Below are 25,478 nucleotides of genomic sequence, written 5' to 3'. Positions count from 1 at the left end.
ATGATTTCTAGAATGCCCCCCCAAAACAGGGTATTGTGACTTTCATAAGAGTTTAGATGTCTTTTTCCACTGGCCTGTGAATATTTTCTTTGCAGATTTGGTTTGAGATTTGGTTTTATTTAATGATCATCTGAAGGAGAGATGGTGAGGTGGGAACATTAGTCCTTTCAACTTCTTATAAAGCAGTAGCTCCCAGCCTTGGCCATATCTTAGAGTCATCTAAGGAAATTTAAAATTCCTAATGCCCAGACTGCACTCCCAAAGCAATTGATCCAGCAACTCTGGGATTGAGTCCTAGGCATCCCTATTTTAAACCTTTTCACATGAATAATCAAGGTGGAGAGTGTACTAATAATATCTTTTAAAAATCATCTAAAATCTTAACAAATATATTGGCTTATTCGTTTCATTAGGTTGAATTCTGTCTTCCATCACCAACACACCTAAGCCTGGCTTCCAGCAGAGCAGCTGGCCAGATGCCCAGGTACACCAGGCAGCTGCACATCATCTTTATAGCTGACATCTCCCTTTTAAGTCATAAGCACTGCTTAGAAGATGTTGTAGTTATCTATTGCTGCGTACCCAATTATTGCAACACTTAAAAAAGTAAACTTCATCGTCTGGTGTTCTGTGTGGGCCAGGAATCTGGGATGACTTATCTAAGTAGTTCTTGCTCAGAGTTTTTCATGAGGCTACAATCAGGTTGCAATCATCTGAAGGCTTGCTCCAAGCTCACTCCTACTAGCAGGAGGCCTCAGTTCCTCCCTGGTTGCTGGACAGAGTCCTCAATTCCTTGCCACATAGATGTTAGTATCATCATAAGGCTGTTGGGATATTCTCATGACATGGTCCCTGGCTTCTTCCAGAGTGAGTGATCCAAGAGACACAGCACAGAAGACACAATTTTATTATACAATCAAATCTCTGAGTCCCACAGTTACTTTGATTAAATTTATTTGTTGGAGGTGAGTGACTTAGTCCACATTCAAGGGAAGGGGAATAGTCTCAACCTCTTAAAGGGAAGACTATGAAAACCATCATAAATGATAAGTAGCAAGGGTAAGGGAACATAAAAGGTGTTTTGATCATCATTGTGGGAAAAAAGAGTAAATCTGCTGGGGTATATGAATTTAAAAGGAATCAGATACTTACAAAAAAAAAAAAAAAACAGCAAGAAAAAAAAACTAACAAAAAACCTCTTAAAGCTGAGACCACAGATTTGACTCTAATATATTAATGGTCACCCATTGTAATTGGATCTTAAAAGAAGAAAGAACACAGCAGATCAAAAGATGTCATCTCATCTTGTTCAAGCCCATGTTTTCCAATGAACCAGTTCTTTAGAAGACATGTATTTTATGGGGAATGCTATGTATGTGTTAATGGATAAACAGAAATGTGTTAACAGATAAACAGAAATGACATTTAATTTCAAGCTCCATTAGTAACATACAGGGAATGGAGAGAACAAGGTCAGACAAGATGGTAAAGGACAAAAGTATTTCATTTCCAATTACTTAAAATAGTGTACAAATGTAGAAGCTAAGATAATGTTGAGCGCTTGCCAAATGAAAATAGAAGGGATCAGAGCAAAGAACCAGAAAGCTTTAATACCTGAATGTCTCAAAATCCTCTATATTCTATGGAAATAATTGTTTTTACAGCAAGCATTTGGACCATATAGTCTGCAGGTCAAATCCAGTTTTTTTTTCTGTTTATGTAAATAAAGTTTTATTGGAACATAGCCACGCTCACTCCCTTGTGTGTTGTTTTGGGTAGTTTTCATTGTACAACAGTAGATCTGAGTTAAGTTCAAGAGAAGACCTATGGCCTGAACAGACTAACAGAGTTACTACCTGGTCCCCGCAAATTGTCAATCTTTGGTGTAGATTAGTGAATGGGGATACATGAGTATTCCTAACTTCATTAGGATAATCCCTAAGCTTTTATTACATATTCTCTGGGCTGCAAAGGCAGATCAAAGAGGAAAATCATGTTTGTTTGTTTTTAAGGCATGCAATCATTTACTTAAATTTGCTATGTTTGGGTTAATATGACTAAAAGTTAGTCAAAAGTATTTCCTTTGTCAGGCTAATATTATTCTTCCTCATAAAAAAAAATAGTGCTGAACTTAATTTTCTTTAGTCTGTTTAAGAATCTCAAACTAGCTTCAGAAAAAAAGGGGTGGGGTGGGGAGGGGGAGCTGGGAATTTATTGGCAAATAGTCAAATGAAGTCAGACCCTGGGAATCTGAACACGATTCGCTTTCTTGTGTCTCTTGGCTTTCTCATTTTCCTACCATGTTTTTCTCCTCCTCCTTTTCCACATTCCTGCTCCTTTTTCTGTTCTGGCCTAATGTTTTCCTACTGCAATTGGGTTTTCTCTATGAGAAGAAAAGTATGGACTCTTGACAGCTCCGGATGTGTTTGCTTCATGCCACAATCCAAGCAGCCGGAGGGTATTTCTCTCATCCAGGTTTATAAAGAAATCCCAAAGTGAGAGGCTGCAAGGCTATTTGGGGATTTATCCCTCCTTTCCTATGACCTCGTATAAGGGGTGCAAAAGTTTGGTCTAGCTCAGGTCTCAGGCTCACTCCTGTGGTACCAGGATCTGCTACAAATAAAGAACAGAAAAGCAGGTGGTGTGCAGACAAAAGCACAGAGCTCATTCCCCATATACAACGGCCTTTTCATAGCACAAGAGTCAAAGGGAGACTTGGAAAATCAAGGGTTAAATGTCTTCTCTCATATATGGAAGTTGAAGAGTACAAAGAAATAATAAAAAACAGAGACCTTGAGAAAATAGAACAGTAGATTAGGAGCAGAGGACGAAGGTGAAGGGTGGAGTGGAGACAACTGCGAAGAAATGGGCAATAAAGTGGACCAAATTATTCTATGTGCATGTATGAATATATCATAATGCACTCCAATTGTATATATATAACTGCAATGCATCAGTTAAAAGTAAATTAATAAAAAAATAAATTAATAAATAAAAAGTATGGACTTTTGACAGCTCGGGATGTGTTTGCTTCATGCCACAATCCAAGCAGCCAAAGGGTATTTCTCTCATCCAGATCAGTGGAGTAGAGGAAGGGAATCAGGTGGAGGGAGGAGTGGAAGGAAGGAGCTATTACTAGGAAATAGAGAAGATTGTTCTATGTGTATGAATGTCATAATGAACCCCACTGTTATGTGTAACCATAATGCACTAAAAAGAGTCAAAGGAATTTCAAAGAAGATGTTGCACCTCTTCTTCAACTTTCGCAGGCCTCTCCTGACACATAATTGATTATTAAATATATTCTGATTTGAAAACCTATCTTGATTTCATAGCTTCATCACCTGTTTCTCAAGGAATGATTTATTTTTCGTCCTTCAATTGAGCTTCAAGGACAGACATACAATGCTACAAATTGCTCTGATTCTCCCTTTCTCTGATCAACTTATTCCAGTTTCTTAGTTCCTCCTCAAGACTCTGCGGTTGAGATTTCCCTTATTTTTGACTCTCTAAAGATTTGTTACTGTAAAATTTAAAGCACACCTTCTTAACACATGAATCTCAGAATGTGACACAGAACAATAATCCAAATGACCCTGCATATATTTGGAATTAAAGGCAGAATCAGATTTACCTGGAAAGAATTCTTAGCTCTGCCACTAATTTGTTGTATGCTATTGAAGCATTCAAAATTGTACTTAGAGAAGAAGTATAAGACATTCAATTAAATAAACATTCATTGAAGATCTGCTGTACATCAGCAATGAACAGTATGTCTTGACCCTCTCAAATCATATATGGCTTGGAGAAAATAGACAAGTTTATAGGCTGCTTTCATACCCTGTGATATGAAATGGATGTGCAAATACTATAGGAAGACAGAGCAGGGATTCAACCTGGACATCCGAGTGAGTTGAATTCCCCTCTTCCCAGAGGAATCACTATATGAAACCAAAGCAATCAGCCAGGCAAAGCAGCAAAGAGTGAATAAAGGGATGAACAGTGTTTCTGGGGGACATTATTTTTCAGATGTACCATGATACAAATGAGCATGATTTGAAGGAGCTAAATATTATCTGGGTATCAGTCAGGAATCTTCAGGTAGCAAGTAACAGAAATTCATTTGTAACTGGTCAAAGTATGAAGTAAAGTGTTTTGCTCATCAACTGTTTTAGTTAGTTTTTTCATCACTGTGACCAAAATCCCTGAAAAGAACAACTTAGAAGAGGTGAGGTTTATTTGGGGCTCATGGTATTAGAGGTCTTAGTCCATAGATGGCCGACCCGACCCCATCTGGGCCCAAAGAGAGGCAGCACATCCCAGGGGAAGGGCTCGCAGAGGAAAGTCTCCCACCTCATGGCGGGGTTAGGAAGCAGAGAAAGAAATGGGGAAGGGGCTGCCAGGAAGATGAACCTTCCAGGGCAAACATCTAGTGACCCTCCTCTTCTAACTATGCCCCACCTGTCTACACTTATGACCCAATTCGTCCAGTCAAATGAGAATGGACTGATTAGTTTACAGGTGTCATAATCTAATAATTTTACCATCGAATTTCCTTCATGAACAGGAGCTTTGGTTGGGATACCTCATATCCAAACCATAACATAAAACAACCTATAAGTAGACTGCGATGGCATTAGTTATAGAGAGATCTGGGATTGGAAAAATGCTGCAACTCTTTTATCTCTGCTTCTACCTTTTGCTTCTTTTCATGGGTTAGGTTTTTTCCTCTACTTCACTTGTTGACTGTTTTCTCCATACAATTAAGTAAATGAGCACTGGAAGCTAGATTCATGAAACAATAGCTTTTCCATTGGAGAGGAAATATGAGGGGCTATTTTCTATTTGTTCTAGCCTGTAAGAATACAAAGCATTGTGAGGGTGATGTTTTACCCACCTAGCAATTGAATGAGTTAGCCTGTTAGTTTCCAAATGTTAGCAGAAGTCACTAGGCTGTTCAGGCAAACAGAGGATTTTTTGCTCATGATACCGCAGGTAGCATAGGCTTCGTGTTCACATCAGTTCCTTTGGTTTACAAGTGTCATGGGGATAAGAGGATGTTAAACACAATGGGCTTGTGTCGAAGCTGAGGATCCCAGATCTTAGGAAACCTTCACTTTCATAAAGTGAAATGCTAGCAAATCTATTCAGGTTTTGTACTGAAGGGAGACATCATCTTCTTTATCCAAATCAGAGAATCAATCTGCTCTTTGACACAGAGGGAAATGTCTTTAGCTTCCAATGAGGATTGCTATGCAAGGGTCTTTTAAGGTAGTCCAGGATAAGAATTGTCCTACAGTGTGTAGGAATACTACAGATTGCCTTCCAGCAATACCAGAGAAGGAAATCAAATTGATGTGTCTGGGATCAAGTGCCTAAACTGATCATGTACTTCTTTTCAGAGAGATGAAGTCCAATTATTGGCTTTGGTTAAGTCAATTTTTCCAACCAGAAGCTAGGGTCAAGGTTGTTTACCAAGATGTTAGAATGTGCTTGACAAAGGCAGTGAAACAGTGTATATTATCAGCCTGGTTTGCTAGCACTTCACACACTCCTTGTACTATGAAGACATTCAACGCATTCAAATAATTTTCCTTCATAAGAATGAGTCACTGGTATCCGTGGCTAAGATAATGGTTATTATGTTTGAACAGAGGTTGTTGTTGTTTTCCCCCCTTCTGCTGATTGTCACTGATACCAAATCCTTTGACTTTCAGTTGCACCAAAGTCACAGATTAATTGGCAGGATAAATACAAGTGGTATTTTACTTCTGTTCAGCTATTAATACAGGTCAGCTCAGGCTTAGTTCTCCTGTAAACATTGGTTACAAGGGCCCCCAACATGGCGCCATACGTTGATCAGAAAGGTTCTGACTGCTACTTTCTTGGGGGGATTTAATAGTTGTTTTTTTTTTTTTTTTAAATTGTGTATGTTCACATGACACAACCATATATTTTCTGTCCATTTCTTTTTTTTTTTTTTTCCTCCCAGAACTAACTTGATACAATAAAATTTGAGCTCTATTTTTAATGTAAGGGGGAAAAAATCCAACTGTCAATCCAAATAGAAAAAGATAAGGAAAATATAAATGGGGGGAAGAAGGCATTTTAGAACTCATTAATTCATATCAGTATCTCTAAATATATTTTTTATGAAAAAGAACTGAAAAATGTTAGATCAGAAACTAATAAGAAATCACACATTTTAAAAGATTTAGCACTTGCTTTTTAGAGCTTTATTGACTATTACCTGTTTCAATATGTTTCAAATAATTAAATACTGCAACTGGGACATTAAAAATACAAACTAATTTACCAAAATAATTGTATTCTGAATATTATGTACAATATTATACATTTTACATTACATAAAAGGGTTTCTATACATAAAGGTAAGATTTGATTCATCATCATTGGAAATCCAAAATACATTTGAACAAAACATTCCTATGCATACATACACAATTGCTCAGCTGGGATAATCAAAACCATACATGAGTGTGGTTATTAAAAATAAAATTACATTCATATAATAGTGGTAGAAAATGAAATTTGTTTTTATTACTTTGAAAGTATTATTTTAAAACCACACACATGAATTATATAACCTAGTTCTATACATTTAAAAAATATTTATGCTTGTAACTGAAATATGTTATTTCAGGGGAAGTTTTTGACTTTTAATTTCCTTATTTTATGGGATTTTTTATAATTCATAGTCATTAAACTAGCAAAAAGCATGCTGGTGCCCAGCAAGTAGAAAAGCCACAAGGGCCTATCTTATCACTGTGTATATATTTCACCACATAATTTTGAAAAATAATCCTATGAAGTTGTACAGTTTGGTATGCCTTCATATTCATAATTGGCATCAAAGTGATTGTATATTGAGGCACAGAGCTTAAGGGAGAAATACATACTGTGGTGAGGAACTAGATACTGAAAGACAGATATCATTAGGTGACTTCAGAAAAAAATATCGTGAACAGGTGCTTATGTATAAAACAACACACACACACATCAATTTTCTTTTTAGGCAAGTTTTGTCTTTCAAAATTGTGGATACAATGATGTGTCTGTTACACCTTGTTTGAACACTGAAATACCAAATTAAGTACATGATGCTGCCATACAAGTCTTAATAGCATCTCACTTTGAAGCTTGATTTCCCTCAAGCAGAACAGTTGTGATTTGAAGTAACACCAAACATTTTCTTAACTGATCTGAAATGCTTGAAAAATGGTACATTTACCCTGCAACAACAACAACAACAACAACAAATGGCTTTCCATTTTGAAATCTGTATGTCACTCTGTATAGAGCTCTCATTCCAGAGATACACAGTCTGGTGAAAACTCTACCAGAACTATACACAAGAGCCTCAGAAGAGCAGCAATCAGTAAAACTAGCCATTCACCTTAGAGTTTACACAGCACTTTTGCAATAGGTCTTGTTTTTTCAATTCTGTATTATATGAAAGAACACCTGGGAAACTAGAAGACAGGAAGGTAACAAGTTGAAACAAACACCAAAGCAGTGCTCTTTCCAACATCACAGATTTGAGAGAAATGAGAATCAGAGCCTAAGGTACGCTTTACTGTTTTTCTTCTTGGTCATGATTAGCCTGTATATAAAAGTTCTACCCTACGTTATCAAAATATATTCATATAAATGTATGAGCATTTCTAATACAAAAGTTAAAAAAAGTCTAAATTCTTTATTTTTTGTAATTAAATATCCTAGAGTTCAGTAGGCAGATTCCGAAGCAGCTTGAAAAAAATTTGTTGGCCGAGCACTGTCCGGAAGTTGGGCACAGCTACATTTCAGCTCTTCGATGGGATTTCTCAGCAACGGCAGCCCCATCTTCCTCCTCTTCCTCCTCTTCCTCATAGTGTTCCTCTCTACCTTTGGGGCGGTTGTCCTCTCTAACTTCTTGCTCTTCTCCATCGTTGTTCTTATCATCAGCCTTAACATTAAAAGAAAAAAGAAAAACTAAGAAATAGGGAATAGAGCAAGTGATCGACAATTTCTCTCTAAAACAAACAAGGTGCGAATTCATTCAGTTTGGGAGAAAGGGAGGAAAAATGATCCTATAGGCAACAGTGCTACAGCCTCTCCTGATCGGCATGTGATCAGTCTCCTAATTCTAGGCCGACCTCTTCAATTCAGGGGCACCTTACAGGTATCCTCCACTGGTGTCTGTCCCAACTACACCTACATACCTCCTACCTAGCGCATGCGTGTACATACACACACTCATATATACTCAGTAGAAATATATTTTCCTGAACATACGTTTTCATCATTTTCACCATAGGTCTCCTCAGCATTACGCTCCAGTTCCCTTTTTTTCTCTTCAGTCAAATCTTCCTGAACCTAAAGCAAACCACAAAGAATATGTGATGCTTTCATCATTTCAACACCTAAAGCAACATGTTTTGATTTCCAAAAAGTTCATTTGAAATAGCAGGAACATAATTACACTAGAAGTAAATTTGAAAAAAAAATAAGTCAAAAGTCTGAATTGTCTATTAAGGATGAGGAAATATTTAATATACCTATCACGAAGATCAATGTGATAGATTCTCAGTCTGACCTTTTGTTTGAGTTTCTGATTTCTCTAAATAAGAGTTAACTCTTCAAGGATAACACCTGAAGAAATTCCAGCTTATAAAAGTCTAGGTCCCTCTTTGCAAAATGAGAGAACTGTGGAACTCTGAAAGCTCTGACAGAAAGTAAGTTGTATGAAGGCAGGAACCTTCTAATAGAATGCATGGTCTTCAGTAATCTGATGCACAAAAGGCACATTGAAATGCTTAATAAATATCGTTGAGTGAGTTACTGAATAAACCAATGTAAAAACTATCCCCATAAAAGCACAAAAAAAGATACCACTGTCTATATTCAAAGTAATAGAAAATTGATGGGTCTGTTCTCTGGGCATATCAGTGACAGAACATGGGACATAGTGCCCTTGGTTCAGCTTTCTTTCTTTTTTTTTTTTTATATTTCAATGTATTCCAATTTGAAAATAAGTTCACCCTTTTGGCTAATGGGGATGACATATAGAAGTCAGGTTCTCTTGAGATGCTTGAGTTATTCATGGACAAAAATTCTGATTCTCTTCATGTAATTTGTCAAATACTAATAAAAATGGCAAATATACCAAAAAAAAAAAAAAAAAAAAAAGAACAAACCTCTCACGTTTAAATACCCAGAAAACAGAACACAATCATTTCAATTTCTGTATGAAGTAGTCTAATAAACTAGTTTAAATCCCTATCTCCATTTAGTGTTTTAACACAGCATCCGTTTTAAATAGTTTTCCTTTATGCATACCACTATTACTGTTTCATTGATCCTAACTGTTTATTCTCAAAATGCAAATCAAAGAAAGGATCTAAATTTTTACTGAATAATCTCTCTTTAATAACCATATCTCATAGAAATACAAGATAAAGTATTTTCTAACTTGCTAACTAGTTTGAAAACCACACATATACCAAAAGGTCTAGGTCATTCTAATTTTTTTTAAAAAAACTGCTGAATACAAGTTAGGCATAAAGTAGTGTCCTGGTACAGACCAGGATCATGGTATGGGTATAAAAGTCCTCTGGGGTTAAAAAAAAAAAAAATACATGTTTTTTGGGGAAGAGTTGAGTAGTGGTTGTTGAAAATCTGAGAAATGGGCAAGGGATGGAAAGTAAGCAGATACTATAATTAAGCAGGAGCAAATCAAGTGCTGCCTCAAGGTAGCTGGACTCCCAGCTCTTTGGATACAGTGTGGACTTTCGGAAGCCTACAAAGGTGACTCTTCAAAGATGCCCTAGACAGAGCCAACTCTTCGTGAATCTCTTCTAATCAGCCCCCGGTACTGATTAGAAGACATTTGGCTAATGGGGATGACATATAGAAGTCATCCCCTAAATGAAACTGGTTTCAAATAATACAGTTTGAAGAAAGAGGCACAGAGCATCTCTATATTCACATTTCCTGATGAAGTAAGCTAGGGATACCCTTGTCTCACCCTATGGCTCAATCAGTAGTCCAATGACATCTCTTCTGCCATTTGTCACAGAACCTCACAGCAATGTCCCACAGGACATTGAAATGAAGACAATGAAGCACCTATTTCAGACTTCATTAAGGTCTAATTGAAACGTTAAATTGCTTAAGCGTCCTTGTCTATTTTGATGAACAAAGATGTCTTCTATGTGGGTAATAATGAAAGTTCAATTTGTGAACACTAAACATGGTGTAGTTGAGAGTAGGAAAGAATTGCCTCAAAATTATGCTGTATGGTGGAAAGAGTACATAAATCTGGGGCAGCGAAGTCCAGACAGTAATTATTTAGTCTTTCTGGGCCATAAGTTCTGTCACAACTGCACAACTCCACCAGTATAGTACAAAAACAGCTATAAACAAGGTGTCAACAAAGAGGCAAGGCTGTGCTCCATAAAACTTTATTTACAAAATAGGCTGCAGCCTGCATTTGCTACCTCCTAACATACTCTGTGAAGACAGACAGACCTGCACCAAAGCCTCAGTGGTAGAGTGCTTGCCTAGCAAGGGTGAGGCACTGGGTTCGATCCTTAGCACCATATAAAAATAAATGAATAAAAAAAAAGGTATTGTGTCTATATACAACAATTTAAAAAAATAATAATTAAAAAAAACCCAGTAAGTTCAACTTTCTATTATGAAAATCTTCAAGCGCATGCAAATAATCATTCAATATAAGTTTTATAAATACTTCCAAGGCTCCAACTGTCTCAATATTGCCACACTTCCACAGTCTATCACTTTTCTATTTTTTCAATTATTAATTCTTAAGATTTCTAGATATCATGTAATTTTACCCTTACATGTCAAGGTATGCACCTTTAAAAGAAATGGACGCCTTTTTATACAAACATAATGCTAAAATCACATGATAAAGTCAATAATTCTGTGGCATCATCTGATGACACTCTTCTGATTGTCTCAATAATGCCTATTTACACTTGATTTGTTCTAATCATGATCCAAAGTCCACACATAACATGGGCTTCCCTCCATTATTTTTATCTTGATGCTATTGACTTGTTCTATAGAAGCACCCACATTTTGGATTCATTTGCTTCTGTATGGTTATCACTTCACTCATTCCTCTAGTCCCCATATTTTCTATAAATCAAACTTAACTTGAATATGAGTTAGTCAGAATTCAAGATGCTGAATATTTCACATTTTCATCACATCAGGAAACACATAATGTCTGTCCTACTTTTAGTAAGGCTGAGGTTGGTCAGTGAGCTCACATGGTGACTGTCTGATCTGTCCCTGATAAAGTACGTTGTTTATATAGTAACATCATTGATGATTAATGATTAAATCAATGGCTTTAAATAGGGGTTACAAAGATACCAAGTTTCTAGTTTCATCCTTCTTTCTGCATCTACCAATTTAATACAGAACTCTCCCACATTAACTATACACTTATCATGCCTGGTGCACTTAAAAATGACATCCCTTGAAGTTAGACCTGCGGGGGTGGGGGGGGTGCGGCTTCAAGTATGATTCTAACAACAAAATAACAAGCTGTGGGACCTTGAAAAATTCAACTAACTTCTCTGAAGGTCAAAATATCTTATGTATAAAATAAAAGGGTTGGGTATAGGGTTTGAGAATCATAGTGATATGGGCAATGACCAAACAGACTCCATTTTACCCTGAGACCCCATATCATGTAAGAAATGCTTTTCCTGTGAGAAAGCCCCACCTCTGTACCCATTAATAGTTACCTAGCATAACATACTTGGCAACACAAAATAATAATTTTTATGCAATGTAAAATTGTTCTCTTTGCTTTCCATTTTTCTTGGGCAATGTACCTAGATGTTAGTAACCATTCTCTAACTTGTACTGAATTAGGGTCATTTTGACCCACTTCCATTCTGCTTGCTTGCTGCTATGCCAACCTGGAAAGTCCAGTGGAAAATACCAATGTATCCATTGCATTGTCTTGCTACTTGCCCAATCCAGCTTCTGTATGTGTTTGCTTATAGCTACGTCAACCCAGATATAGTTTTTGCCTTTAAATATCCTAAAATGCTCAGGCTTGGGGCTGTTCCTTGCAGAGACAGTTATGGGTCCTGCGGGGAGCAGTCGCTGGCTGGCTGGCTATATAAAGACTCTTCAATTTGGACAAAATTGGGACTTGGTATGTTTTCTGAGTGACCTGCCCCACAACAATAGATGCTTTTAAGACTGAAACAAAAAATGCTTTAGCAAATGTGCTTAGACACAGCATTCTGCATAAATGTTCAGGGGGTTACACTTCCCCAATTCCTCCACCATTGTCTGCCTCTAAATAAGGTGTTCCTGAAACATGAGCATCATCTTGGGGGTGGGGAAGGGACTTCTGAAGAACTGATTCCAAGCCCCACAAGAGAGAAGATCCAAAATTTCCTAGAGCAGGGTTTAATCCAGGGATTTGTATTTTTCACAAACTCTTCACTATGATTCTTGGGTTAGGCACCATAGCATACACCTATAATCCCAGCAGCAGCTCAGGAGCCTGAGGCAGGAGGATGGTGAGTTCAAAGCCAGCCTCAGCAATTTAGCAAGGTCCTAAGCAACTTAGCAAGATCCTGTCTCAAAATAAAAAAGTTAAAAAGATGGGATGTGGCTCAATGGTAAAGCAATTCTGGGTTCAAACCTTGGTACCAAAAAAAAAAAAAAGGTGGTTCTTGGTCATAGTAGAAGACAGAGAACTATTTCCTTAAGATGCTGGGTTAAGAATGTCTCCAGCTTGGGGAATAATCTTCCTTCTCTGAAGCCTGTTTTCTCATTCTCGGCACCTATTATAAAACACTTAGCCTGTTTACCAGTTATTAGTATATTCTTGAGAACCACTGATTTAATTTACTCTTTAATTTAGGGAATCCATCCACAAATGAACACTGTAATTTTCCAGCCATATACAAGTATATAAAAACAGAGTCTTATATTCACATTATTTTAATAAGATATTCTAAATGTTTGGGGTAAAAGTAATTCAAACTCATCTTAAAGGCATCACTGAAAAGAATGGCGTGGCATTTCTAATTGACCTTTAAAATACCCTTTGACAAAACCAGAGGCACCCTGTGTTACTGTCTGATAGCGTAGATGCAGCAATGACGTCTGCTATACCGAACCCTCTTTAGAATCCTGATGAGGCTGAGGCAGCGACTCTGTTGAAGATTTCCCATAGGGGTCCTCATTACTCATGTTCCTCCACTGGAATCTAACGTTTTAGACATTTGAGAAATGAACCTTATGTGATAAGGAAAAGTTTAGTAAATGGCCAAAACAAAACAAACCAAATCACTACATCTAAAATGTGCTTTCACTAGTTACTGGGTCCCGGCCAAGTGTGCTGACACCTTTGTTTACATACAGAAGACACTGTGGGATGAGCCAGGCACTAGCTGGCTAAACTCTGAGCAGTCAAGAATGCTAGGATCCAATGAGGCAGGCAGCATGTGACAAGGAAGTCTTTGGCAAAGTCGGCTAGAATGAAGGACACCACTGCCTGAGAGGCCATGCTAAATGGAAGAGTTTCCACCCATCAGAAGCTTCTTAACTTAGGGAGTCCCAGGCCATGGTCTGGGTTGGTACGTATACATAGCTGGTCACTGAAGGTGAGCAAATAACTTTGGACTTGCTCTTTCCTGAGTGTTCAGAGTAATCTGTTTTCTGCTACGTTTGAGCAATGAAAGCATTCCAAGTTTTCAAGCATTCACTCTATCTATATATATATATGTATGTATTTTAGCATTCAGATAATTCTGAAGTATAACACAGCACTTTTTGCCTATGTGATAACTTGTCCTATTTGCTGAAAAGTAGATAAAATATACAGGATGTAAGCAGTATGAAGAGAACATTATGGTGGGTATGCCCTTTACCCTGACATCAAACAAATAAATCAGGATTGCTGGTCAATAATCATAATTTTTATGTCTTAGACAATGCTGCTGCACTAAGATTTAAATACCAACAACAACAACAACAAAAGAAACAAAAACAAACAAGGATAGTGCAAATTTCCTAAAAGCACACTTGTTTTGGGTGATCTACTCGTCATTCAGATTTGTGAGTCTGATGGCTCCTCCTCTGAACAGGTTCCCCACTGGCAAGATACAGTTCCTCCTGAGGAGCAAATGCTGGCAGCTAAAGTTTGGCTGCAGGCTGGGAGGGAAGGAAACTGAAGGCCGCTGCAGCCCTACAGCCCTGTGGCCAGGTTTACTGGAGATGAGAACCATGCAGTCACTCAGCATTAAATGGCTTTCAAAGTGCTTCCGAAAATATTGTCCCAGATTCACATACAATTATAAACAATACCATGGGTGCTTCTAATTCATTTTTCTCATTTTAACCACAGTTTGCTGAGTGCTTCAGCTATGAATTATCACTAGGGCTCAAATGGTATTTGGCAACCATCTTTCTCCCCCCTCTACAGAATATGACCTAGGAATGATGGAAAGATGCAAAAACTAATCATGTCAGGAAAGACCAGAAAAATACAACTCCTCCTGAACAAGGGATGTTCAGGGGACAGGAGGAAAGTGACACTGGGAAGTAGAAAGGTTCACAGGGCCTCCTTGGAACATTCACCTGGGAATAGTCTTGAATGAAGGGTGGCAACCTGCAGCCTATGCAAGAAGGCTTAGAAAGCTGGGACAAACACTATTATAAGAATTCTGGGCAAGGAATAAACAAAGCAAAAGAATTAGAACCTGGGCTGGTGCAACAAGAGGAAAACAGCCCTGTCAATTCGGCCGACCTGGCGGGAGGGGCTGCTGAACCTCCGGGTGCACAGCCTCCTTTGCCTTGTCACCCTCTCCTGCCCCTTGCCTTGGTGATTCCTGTTTTTCTGCCCTGCTCCCCATTTCTCTCTTCCACCTTACCTGATCATAATACAAAAGTGAAAAAGAATCAGTAAATACTGATTAAATTTTTATGTTTACCCTTCTGAATTTTTAAAAAGAAGTCAAGGTGAACCCTTTTCTCTCTTAATCCCTCAAAGATTCCTGGTATCTGACATAATGAAACAAAGTAATATTAGTCTAGACATCCTGTTACCAGAGAAGCCCAGATGAATATCTTCTTCTTGCTAAATGTCTTAATATTCAAGGCTGCGGCTTCTCTAATGCTCTCTTTCTGATAAGACAGCTCAGATTCTTGATTAAGATGAAAAGCAGGATGAAAAAAGATAGAGAATAGAAAGATCAAGCCTGTTAGACAGAACATAACTTGAGATGTTGCCACTGGCCATTAAAGGGCAACACTCTTTTCTGTTTTCCTGGCATCAGCACAGATTTTAGCATTAGTTCCGTGAAGCTGCAAATAGCAGTAAAAATAAGAACGCAGACCCAGGCCAGGGAACTGAGTGCATGCTGAGCACATGCTTCCTGAACAGGATGTCCAGTGGTGGGCGTGTTTCTTCAGTGGGTCATGGTCAACCTCCCCAGAGGTTCCCTTAGGGATAAAGCCATGCATTTGCAAGACACCTGGCTGATGAGTGGCTCTGAACCAGGCATTTCATCCAGGAATTACTTACTGGTCCTGAGTGAGACTAAACGTGGGGTCAAGGCCTGATTCATATCATGTTCCATCATATTCCCAAGTACTGCAAGTGTCCAGGTAGGAGAAAGCCATGGCAAAAAAGGCTGCAGCAAATAGCCTTCGCCAGTTGATTGAGCACAGGAATGTGGCATCACCATAGATGCTAACTAATGATAATATGCCAGATGCTTACAAGCTAAAATTAAGTTATTAAGAAATCCTACCTAAAAGCATTTTATTCAAAACAGTTCCAATACTTCCCCTTCTCTTCACTGTTTTTGTGGTGCTGGAAATTGAATCCAGGCCCCCATGTATACCAGGTAAGTATTCTGTCACGGAGAACAGTGACAAATGCTCCTCCATGTCTGCGCTCTCTGGCTTTCTATTGCTTTGTTTTGGCTCTCCTCTTTCATCTGGCAAATTTTCTTCTCTCACTTGTTCGGCTTCCTCAAGGTCTGGTTGCCTTCCCAGACCTTGTTTTGGTTGAACTTAATTAAGATGCTAAAGGTCTTATGAGGGAAGGGGTCAGAGGGAAAGATTATAAAACTAATAAAAATGTCTGGCAGGTGTTAACATGGATTCCAGCTGACATTGTGGGGTATCCCTGTGAGGCAGACTCAGGGGACATGTCCCCAGAGAAAGTGACAGGGTCAATCCATACTCCCTCAAAGGTGCAGAGCTTTGTGCTCTCATTTGTGATGGAAAGAGACATGAGAAAATGTTCTCATGAAGATCACATAAATCTGTCTGCCGTTCCTGGAAAGTCAGCTTTATTTGAAATTTCTGAATCAAAAGTCTCCACTGCCATGGTTCATTTCCTCTTAAGCCACCCTTTCGTACCCTGCCTAAGTCTCTCTGAACATTTCTCTGGAAGGAATGTCAGAGTCAATACTGCCAGGGTTTGTTTACGGTTGGTGTGACAGACCAAACAACTGGATCAGCCTCCTGCATTCAATCTAGGTCCTACCTCCTCCTCTCCCTCTTCCTGGTACTGTTCATCAACATTATCCTCCTGCTGGTCTGGATTTCCTGCCATCTGTTGAAACAAAAGGGGAGGCTCATGTTACTGTACATTGGAGATGCCTTGTATAATACTTGGGGACAAAGAAGAAGCATGCCACCATGAACAGTGCACTCACAATGCACTGGTGGCCAGGAAATGATGAATAATCATTGCTAACACAAAGCACAGGGTGTCTGTTACCCTGAGTGCAGGCATGTCTTTTCACATAATGACCTCGAAACCACTAGAGTGGCAAACCTTCTCTCAGTGCAGATTAGGACTAACCTTTCACATAAACCAGGCATTTACTAAAGTGCTCCGGTTAAATCCACCCTTGGTAGTGGCATCTGCTTACCACCAAATGCTCCTCCATGTCTGCGTTCTCTGGCTTTCGATCGCTTTGTTTTGGCTCTTCGTTTTCATCTGGCAAATTTTCTTCTCTCACTTGTTCGGCTTCCTCAAATTCATCTTCGCCTTGATTATTGGGGTCATCTGCTGGGTTTATATCCTCTACAGCTGCCCGCTGTAAAATTTTAATAAAAACCAACCGCCACTTCAAAACAGAGGATCAAGTTTAATTTCATTTGAAAGGCCACACACTGGCAGAAAATGAAATAACCCTTCACTGCATCGTTCATCCCTGTCCCTGCCAGCGCTCACAAGTACCAAGCACCCCACTGTCACAAGGTAGAACTCCTGCTTCACTTGTGAGAGGCTGAGGAATCAGAAGGAAGGATAAACGGTGCTTCCTTTCTGCCAAGTAATTCCAACAGTCTTCCAAACGCTAGCAAACCAAGAAATGTGAACAAAACTACACAGACAACCAGCAAAACAGCTAATAAGTTGGAAAACCAAGTGGGAGGAAAACAAATCAATGCTAATGTATACCGAAGACTTAGATAGGTGAAGTGGTAATTCTTTTCATGGTGATGTTGATTTTTATACAAATCTCCCTTTTATGCGATTTTAAACATGTAAGTAAGTGCAAAGCAGCTGATGGGAAGGAAGATCTCTACCTCTGAGAAGACCCAAGCCAAGAAAAGGACTAACTCTACAGAAAATGGTATATTTGTAGTGTGGACCATGTTCCTTCCTTCCTTCTTTCTCATTCATTCATTCATTCATTCATTTTTTATATTTTTGGTACTGGGGATCGAACCCTAGGGTGCTCTACTACTGAGCTATATATCCCCAGCCCTTTTCATCTTGTATTTTGAGACAGGTTCTCACCAAGTTGCCAAGGGTGACCTCAACCTTGTGATCCTCCTGCCTCAGCTCCCTAAATCATTGGGATTACAGGTGTGCTCCACAGCACCTGGCTGAACTATTTCTTCCTTAAGAAACACCACTATGAAACTGAGAGAGACTACACTAGCGAGGGATAGGAGAAAATCTTTGGCAACATATTACAAAAAAATATACCTCCAGACCCACCGTTGAGTGGTTCTCAGTTACTGTGGGATAACAAATGTCCTTCAAACAATCAACTTTAGAATTATTTCAATTTCCCACTTAAGTTCCCAAGGCACCTTCCAAATAACACACATCATAACAAAAATTCAGCTTTTAGGAACAGAGAAGGGCAGAAATGGTGATGTTTGCTGTGAGCGTCCCCAATCCCTCCCAGGTCATCTATGGGACACTTACTGAAGTGGCAATTGCTTTGGAGAGACACTGAAGCTACGCAGTAAGATTCAGTCTCTCCTGGTGTTCTCCAGACAAGATTGTACTTCACTTTGCTGAAGAACCCTGAACGTGTTCAAGAGCTCATTGCTCTCAGCTGATCTATTTTCTGTACACCCCTGGCCATAAACTTCATTCAAGTGCAAATAACACTCTTCTCAGGAATACAGTGACAAATCCTCACCTTTACACTAATTTCTAATTACTCCATAAGCTCCTGTCATACAGATTTCCTTCATTGTTGGCAATAATCTGTATGGGAACAGAGGAAAAGAGCAGCACCCTCTCTTCAGAAAAAAAAAAAAAAAAAAAAACCACTAAGTATGTCTTGCTATAGTTCTTAAAAATGTGCACAATGGTTCTAAGACTGACCAAGTAATAAGTGAGGGCTCACAGGCACAAACAGTTATATTCAAATAAAACAGCTAAGACAAAGAGGGACAAATGGGCTGACAACTTCTAATTAAAAGAAGGCATGACAGAAAGACCAGTGTTCCCCATATGTCTCCAAAATGTGGAGAGATAAGAAGAGTAAAGGGTCACTGGCAAGTAGTCAGCCTCCAGCCACTCCCAGCAAAGTGACTGTCCTTCACTCTCCATGCACACTTGCTTCCTTGCTCTCGTGGGACAGCCTCTCACTCTCTCATTCTCTAACCCTTGCTCTATCATGACAATATTTCAGGGCTGTGTCCCTGCTGCATGCTTTCCTATATACCAGTGAGGGTACAGCAGAAAAACCTGCTCTGTGAGTCAAGTGGAAAAGCCATTTCCATAAAAGGGCTGAAAGTGGCCAGCAGAAGGACTCTCTCCGTGATTATCAAGGAAGGACATGGATCTTCTTTTCAATTCCCTGGATCAATATAAACTGGATCCACATGGCAGTAGGGATTGAATATTATAAGCACAGGGGGTTGCTTTACTAGAACAAAAGATGATAGCAGCAAAAGGTAATAAGAAGCCAGGAGCAGTGGTGCATGCCTATAATTCCAGAAGCTCAGGACACTAAGGCAGAAGGATCACACAGTTCAAGGCCAACCTCAGCAACTTAGTGAGGACCTAAGCAACTTAGTGAGACTCTGTCTCAAAATCAAATACAAAAAGAGCTGGGGATGCGGCTCAGTGATCAAGAGCTTTTGGGTCCAATCCCTAACAACAACAACAACAAAAAAGGTGATAGGAAATTAAAATAAGTTGTGAACGTCATCTACACACAACACATGATCACTCACTGAATGTTGGCTTACCTCCCTTATGAGCAAGGTCAAAGCCCTAGACAACCCAAGTGAATCAGGGGTCTCATTCCTTTTTTGGAAAACACAGAATAATGCCAGTTATTAGATGTCTACTTAAATGTTCTCCTCCCTTGTGGTACTCGAGCACTTCTTTTCATGAGTGAAACCACATATTTCACCAACATATTTATTAAAATGGCCCCTGGACTATTGGGAGGTGACAGAGTCACATGCCACATACCCTGGCAAGCCACTGGACAGGCTCAGGAAAGGGTAACTTCTCTAACTTCCTTGTTGGCCTGCCCCGTCCCCTCCATCTTTCAGCGTTACCTCATATTTCAATGCCTCTAAATTTTACTTTTCTAGGTTTTAATTTTATTAAGTTAAAAAGTGTCAAAGGGAAAACCTTTCAACATTATTTTTTCCCAAAACAGCCTTTAACCCCGTCTCATCTCACACCCCCTACATCCTGGTTGAGGGTGAACTATGCTGCTTATAGGTAATTATTCAAAGCCCTCTGTGTGCTGATGAAATGACATGCACATCTGGGGCTGGACACACCAGAGTCAGACAAATGCTTAAGGTTTCTTTCTGCCTGTGCGTTTCCAAGTGGCAGATCCAGGGGTGAGGATACTTACATCTGCCTCTGATTCCGGGTCAGCTTCGGGGGGCCCTTGTCCGTGAGGCTCCTGTCCATTTCCTGGGTCTCCTTCTGCTTCATCTTGGTGCTGGTTGTCTCTTTCATAGGCTAGCAAATCAAAGGAACTACAATCAGCTGAAAGAATCAAGCAGGATTCCTCCCTTTCAACTCAAAGGAGAGCCTCCAGGAGGCCTCTGGAGACCGAGTCCAAGTCACCCACTCTTTCCCATGCCTCGGTTAACTCAACAGCTTTCTTGCGTAGTTTTGTCCTTTTCCCAGACTGTGTCTAAGAGGTTGGGTGGGGGTGCGGGGGGAAGTGTTGCTGTTCTAATTTCCCAAAGCTATTTTTTTTTTATTTGTTCTAATCAGTTACACACGACAGCAGAATGTTTCTAACAAGCTGCATTTCCCCCTTCGGCAGGAAAAGGACCACAAATCAAACTTCCTTCATAAAAGAAAAGTCCAGACCATTGGACATTGCTAAAATAATCAATTAATTTTTGGATAATATTAAAGGTAATGGCAAATTTCCAGTGAAGGTACACTGGGGGGTGTCATTAGGAAATGAAAGACAAAATAATCTCAATTGTGTAATTCAAAAACAAACAGAGCCTGTCATGGATGCTACTATGGCAACAAGGATACCACAACAATACAGGCCATCACACGGTTATGCTCACACATAAAACTGGAAAGTTTTTTAAAAAATACTTAGATGAAGAGAATTTTAAGAGCACACAGGAGAAGAGCGAATCACTTTTTTAAAGTCAGATACAAGAGGAAAGGTTTAAGAGTATGGAGAGCATTTAATTTAATATAAAGACAAAGAGTAGCTCACTATTAGGCTACAAGTTCATAAAGGGGTTAATTAAATAAAGAAGGGGAAAAACTGTTGCTCAACAGTTTTACTGATAACAGAAACAAAAAGCTCAAAGTCACCACAGGGGACAAAAGGGAATAGGCTCTTCACTCTCAGGGCAACCAACTGCACAACAAGCTGTTGAGGGAGGTGTTGTCATCTTACTTTAGACTCTCTCTAGAAAAGGAGAGTTGCCTTCCAATTCTATCATCACAGCAAGGAATGCATGACTAGGCGCTTATCATGAGAGAAAGCCATTGCTGATTTAATCTGAAAAAGTTTTAAGGCAATGATGTAAAGACTTCCAAGGTCAGGAGAAAATGTAGAATTTCTCAAAGCATAATAATCCTGTGATAATTTGTCAGAAATAACTATTTGATATGTAAGAAGCTTAAATGATGGGGAGAATAGTGGAGACAAGAGAGATTATCTTGACCAGTTCTCTTTTCTTTTTGTGGTACTGCAGATCAAACTCAGGACAACTATGGAGCACTATGGCAAGGATTAAGACTCAAGAAGTGACAACAGAGGCATGACTTCTTTGACCTCACTCAAGTATGCATTTGGCTTGTTGATGTTAGGGAACACTGGCTCACTGATATTGTTTGATATAACCAGGTAATGTTATTAAAACATTCATCATCTGAGAAGTCTTACCACCTCCTTCCTCTTCCTGGATTCCCTGGTCCTCTGCTCCCTGAACGATATCATTATCCATAGCATTATAATGAGCTTGCTGCCTGCCCGGGACACAAACATTATATATTCAGGGATACAAATTAAGTGGCACAGTTTGACACAAGTCATTTATCTTTTAAGGTAGTAATAAACAAGATTTCTCAACATCTTTTAAAAAGCCATAAATTCTTTTTTTTAACTTTTAGGTACATGATAAAGTATGATGAAAGTTCTAGATATGCTTCCAACAGATACATTAAAAAGGTAAAGCACCGTTCAATGATAAAAATAAAAAGTTAGCACAAAGTCTTCTAAGCTACTTTGAGACTTACTCTATCGCTTTAGAGAAGAAAAAAAGAAAACCTGATTATTTTTAAAATTAAAGATTTGCCCTTTAATTCTCAATTCTCAGCTCTTCCTGGACTACATGAGCAACATGAGCCCCTCCTGTTCCTGGATCACAAATACACAAAACTGCTTGCAGTGGGAGAGGGGCTTCTATGCCCATCGAGAAGGGGCAGGCTACCGTAGCTGCTCCTGGCGCCGCTGCTGGTCTTGCCTCTGCTGGGCCATCTCCTGGGCCAGAAGCTGCTGCTGCTGCTGCTGCTGCCGTAACAAGTGTCCCTGCAGCCTCTGCTGGTGCAAAGCTTCCTGGTGTTCTCGCAGCCGCTGGGCCTCCTCATCCCTCCTTGCCGCCAATCTCTGCTGTTCCAACTGCTCCTCATATGGGGACCGGGCCCTGGTGCCCGGCTTGGCTGAAGGGTATACCTGGGGCAAAGACAGTTGATGCTGAACAAGAGGGCTCGGCTCCCCAGGGGTTTCTCTCCCTTTGTTCCCATGACAAACTCAGGAGACAGGCTGGTTTATTAACCTATTTGTCATGTGAACTGTGATTATAAATAAAGCCCAGAAACTCCTATTTTCCTGCTATCTCTGAATTGCCCTTGGCTTTGTCTAGTGACTGTTCTTCCCAATTTGCTGGCACTAAGGCAGACTTTCAATATGCTCCCTGCTCAAATGGAGCACAGGGCACAACACAAGAAATCAGTTTTGGACCATAATTAAGTTTGTATTTACAAGGCTCTGACGCAAGCAGGCATGTGGTAACCTCACACTAATTGGGCAATATGTGAAGCTAAGGGTTTCTCCATGAAGAGTTAAAAGATCTAGGGATACTAACTTCAGCAATGTATATGCCCATCACAGGCTAAGCACAGCCAAAATAATAATGTCAAATTCCAGATTACTGTGAAAAAGCAGGAACTGAGTTCCTTCAAAGAAACTAAGAATAGGTGAAGAGACAGTATTGTCTGATTAAAGAAAAATCAGATCCAGCAATTTTTTTTTTCTTTTGGTACCAGGGATTAAACCCAGGGATGCTTAGCTACTGAGCCACATCTCCAGCCTTTTTAAATATTTTATTTAGAGACAGAGTCTTACTGAGTTGCTTAGGGACTCTCTAAGTTGCTAAGGCTGGCTTTAAACTCTTGATCCTCCTGCTTCAGCCTCCCCAGCTGGTTGGATTACAGGCACATGCAACTGCACCTGGCAGATTCAGCAATATTTAAAACTCCACTTCCATCAAGTTTTTCCTCATCTTCCCCTCCCCTCCTTGACTAACATAAACACAAAATCTCTGCTACAGAAAGAAAGCAAAGTATGGAGGGGAACTGAACCAAGTGGAGAACTCTTACGGAAGGGCATAAAGTGGCAGAGCTTCTCAGGCTAAGGTGGCACTTACAAAGGCTGCCACACCTACCCAGTCTGAAGCCTCAGGAAGCCTCAGGTTTCAGCCTGAAGCTTCAGGGTTATAAACAGGTGATCAGCTGGGTACAACGGTGACCACTATCACAGAGGCTTGGGAGGCTGAGGCAGGAGGATCACGAGTTCAAAGCCAGCCCAGCAACCTGGCAAGGCCCTGTTTCAAAATAAAAATAAAAAGGGCTTGGGACGTGGCTCAGTGGTTAAGAGCCCCAGCCTTCAATCCCTGGTACAAAACGAAAACAAAAGAATACACAGGTAATTACATCCAGGTAAAGGCCAGTGGCCCTGTGGCTGGATATCAGTGTAGAGCTAGCAGAAGAAAGGTACCTAGTTGCCCTCAGTGTGGATAGATTTCAAGTTCTTTTAAAGTTTTACTTACAATAATGGCTGTTTTATTAAGAAAGGGAAAAGTGTACTTATGTAGAAGAGTGTGGGCAGGAAGCAGGGTCTCAGCAAAAACTTGTTCAACACACTCACCTAGTGCACTGTCCCTAAGTGGTAAAGCAGCTTGTCACAGAGCTTTTTGATTCATCCTTGACAGAGAACAGGCAAAAGCCAACTCACCAACTGGCGAAACTAAACAGAAGGAGGGGGACTATGGATCACAGAAAAATGAAGCCTTTGTCTGCCTCAAGCTGCTCAAGACAGGACTTGACCCCATCTTGGGAAAGTGTCCACCAGGTGGTCCCGTATCCACCCTGTCGATAATGTGAGGATGAGTCTCTTACTTGCACCACTGACAACAAGGACACATCTACACACCAGCAGCAACTGCTCCTGTCACCAGCCATCTTTCTGAGCTAGGTAAGAGCTGTGCTATTAATATTACAAGACAACTTAAATATGTGCACATGATGGTTAGTGAAATCACCTATTTTTGTAGAGATTTTTCTTTTTTTATACATATATATTTTTAAAAAATTCTTTCTGTACTTGTAGATGGGCAGAATGCCTTTATTTTATTTATTTTTATGTGTTGCTGAGGATCATACCCAGTGCCTTAGGCATGCTAGGCAAGTGCTCTGCCACTGAGCTACAGCCCCAGTCTGGCCCTTTTTTTAAAAAAAAAAAAGCCTTAAGATCCACTTTATTTTTGTTCCCCATCCCAGTGGACGTGGGTGGGTGACCACACACCTCAGCCTGAGCGTGCCCCTCCAGGAGGTTGGCAGCCTGATTTCGTTCCTGCTGTTCTTTCCACTCTCGGTCCTGCTCCTCTGGTGAGGGATCATGTTCTTCCTCCAGACGTTCTGCCTGCCCAACCTGCTCCATCTCCTCCTCTTCCAGGGCTTTTCTGTGCTCCTCTTCCACCTGATGTGCCTCTGGCTCTGGGGGTACCACTTGTTGTTTAGGCTGGGCCACAGTCTGAAAATGTGCCTCTTTCTGGGTGGGAAAATAAGGTTTTGCGTCTTCTGTTCTTCTCGGCATTGCTTCATGTTTCTGCCATACATTGCTGTATCGAGACACCTAGGCAAGCAAACCATAGGAAATGTTGCTCGTCCTTTTCAAAAGCAGTGATATCATTCATTAGCATGTCCTTGGAGGTACAACATAAGAAAAATTCTGGAGTCTTGAAAAATATACATAGTCTCCTGACTTAAAAAGATAGGAGCAATGGAGCTACTTAAATTCCACTGTATAATTTCACCTATAAAATGGAGAGAATACGGGCAAACTTTCATCTCAAAAGAATATAGTCAATAACCAGGGCAGTGAATCCTCTAAGTAGCCACATCTCAGAAGTAAACCTTTCCCAAAAAAGCAACCTAACTCTCCTACTTTCCCTCGGAATAAAAAAGGAAAAAACCTTGAACTTGAAGTGATGAAATGTTTGCACAATTTTTTCAATGTAAATTTAATTTGCAATTAATTACTTGAAAAGAGAAGAATAAAGATGCAAATGAAGAGGAATTGGGTTTATTTTTTATTAGTTTGTTTTACTAGTAATTAAAAGAGATCACCATTACTAATGGATATCTCTGTTGTTTTAAAAATGCCTGTTAAACAAGATACAATAAAATATTCTTA

At 39.7% G+C, this 25,478-nt stretch overlaps 1 protein-coding gene across 5 annotated transcripts in view; it reads right to left on the bottom strand.

Annotated features, from left to right (window-relative positions):
* Nucleotides 1-6,203: 6,203 nt before the first annotated feature.
* The window catches only part of Golim4 (golgi integral membrane protein 4), a 75,909-nt gene continuing 56,634 nt past the window's right edge, over nucleotides 6,204-25,478 (bottom strand). For 2 of the 5 annotated variants that reach the window (XM_071615500.1, XM_071615503.1), the window contains 8 exons: nucleotides 24,588-24,917; nucleotides 22,216-22,457; nucleotides 21,669-21,751; nucleotides 20,151-20,260; nucleotides 16,953-17,120; nucleotides 16,562-16,630; nucleotides 8,296-8,376; nucleotides 6,204-7,966 (listed from right to left, as the gene is read on the bottom strand). In XM_071615500.1, the coding sequence (XP_071471601.1) occupies nucleotides 7,817-7,966; nucleotides 8,296-8,376; nucleotides 16,562-16,630; nucleotides 16,953-17,120; nucleotides 20,151-20,260; nucleotides 21,669-21,751; nucleotides 22,216-22,457; nucleotides 24,588-24,917 (1,233 nt within the window). In that variant the 3' untranslated portion in view covers nucleotides 6,204-7,816. The remainder of the gene's footprint in view (nucleotides 7,967-8,295; nucleotides 8,377-16,561; nucleotides 16,631-16,952; nucleotides 17,121-20,150; nucleotides 20,261-21,668; nucleotides 21,752-22,215; nucleotides 22,458-24,587; nucleotides 24,918-25,478) is intronic. The other 3 variants (XM_071615501.1, XM_071615504.1, XM_071615502.1) reach the window with 2 other exon arrangements.

Source organism: Marmota flaviventris, chromosome 8, assembly GCF_047511675.1.
Source record: "Marmota flaviventris isolate mMarFla1 chromosome 8, mMarFla1.hap1, whole genome shotgun sequence".
NCBI lineage: Eukaryota > Metazoa > Chordata > Mammalia > Rodentia > Sciuridae > Marmota > Marmota flaviventris.
This window is presented reverse-complemented; position numbering and strand designations above follow the sequence as displayed.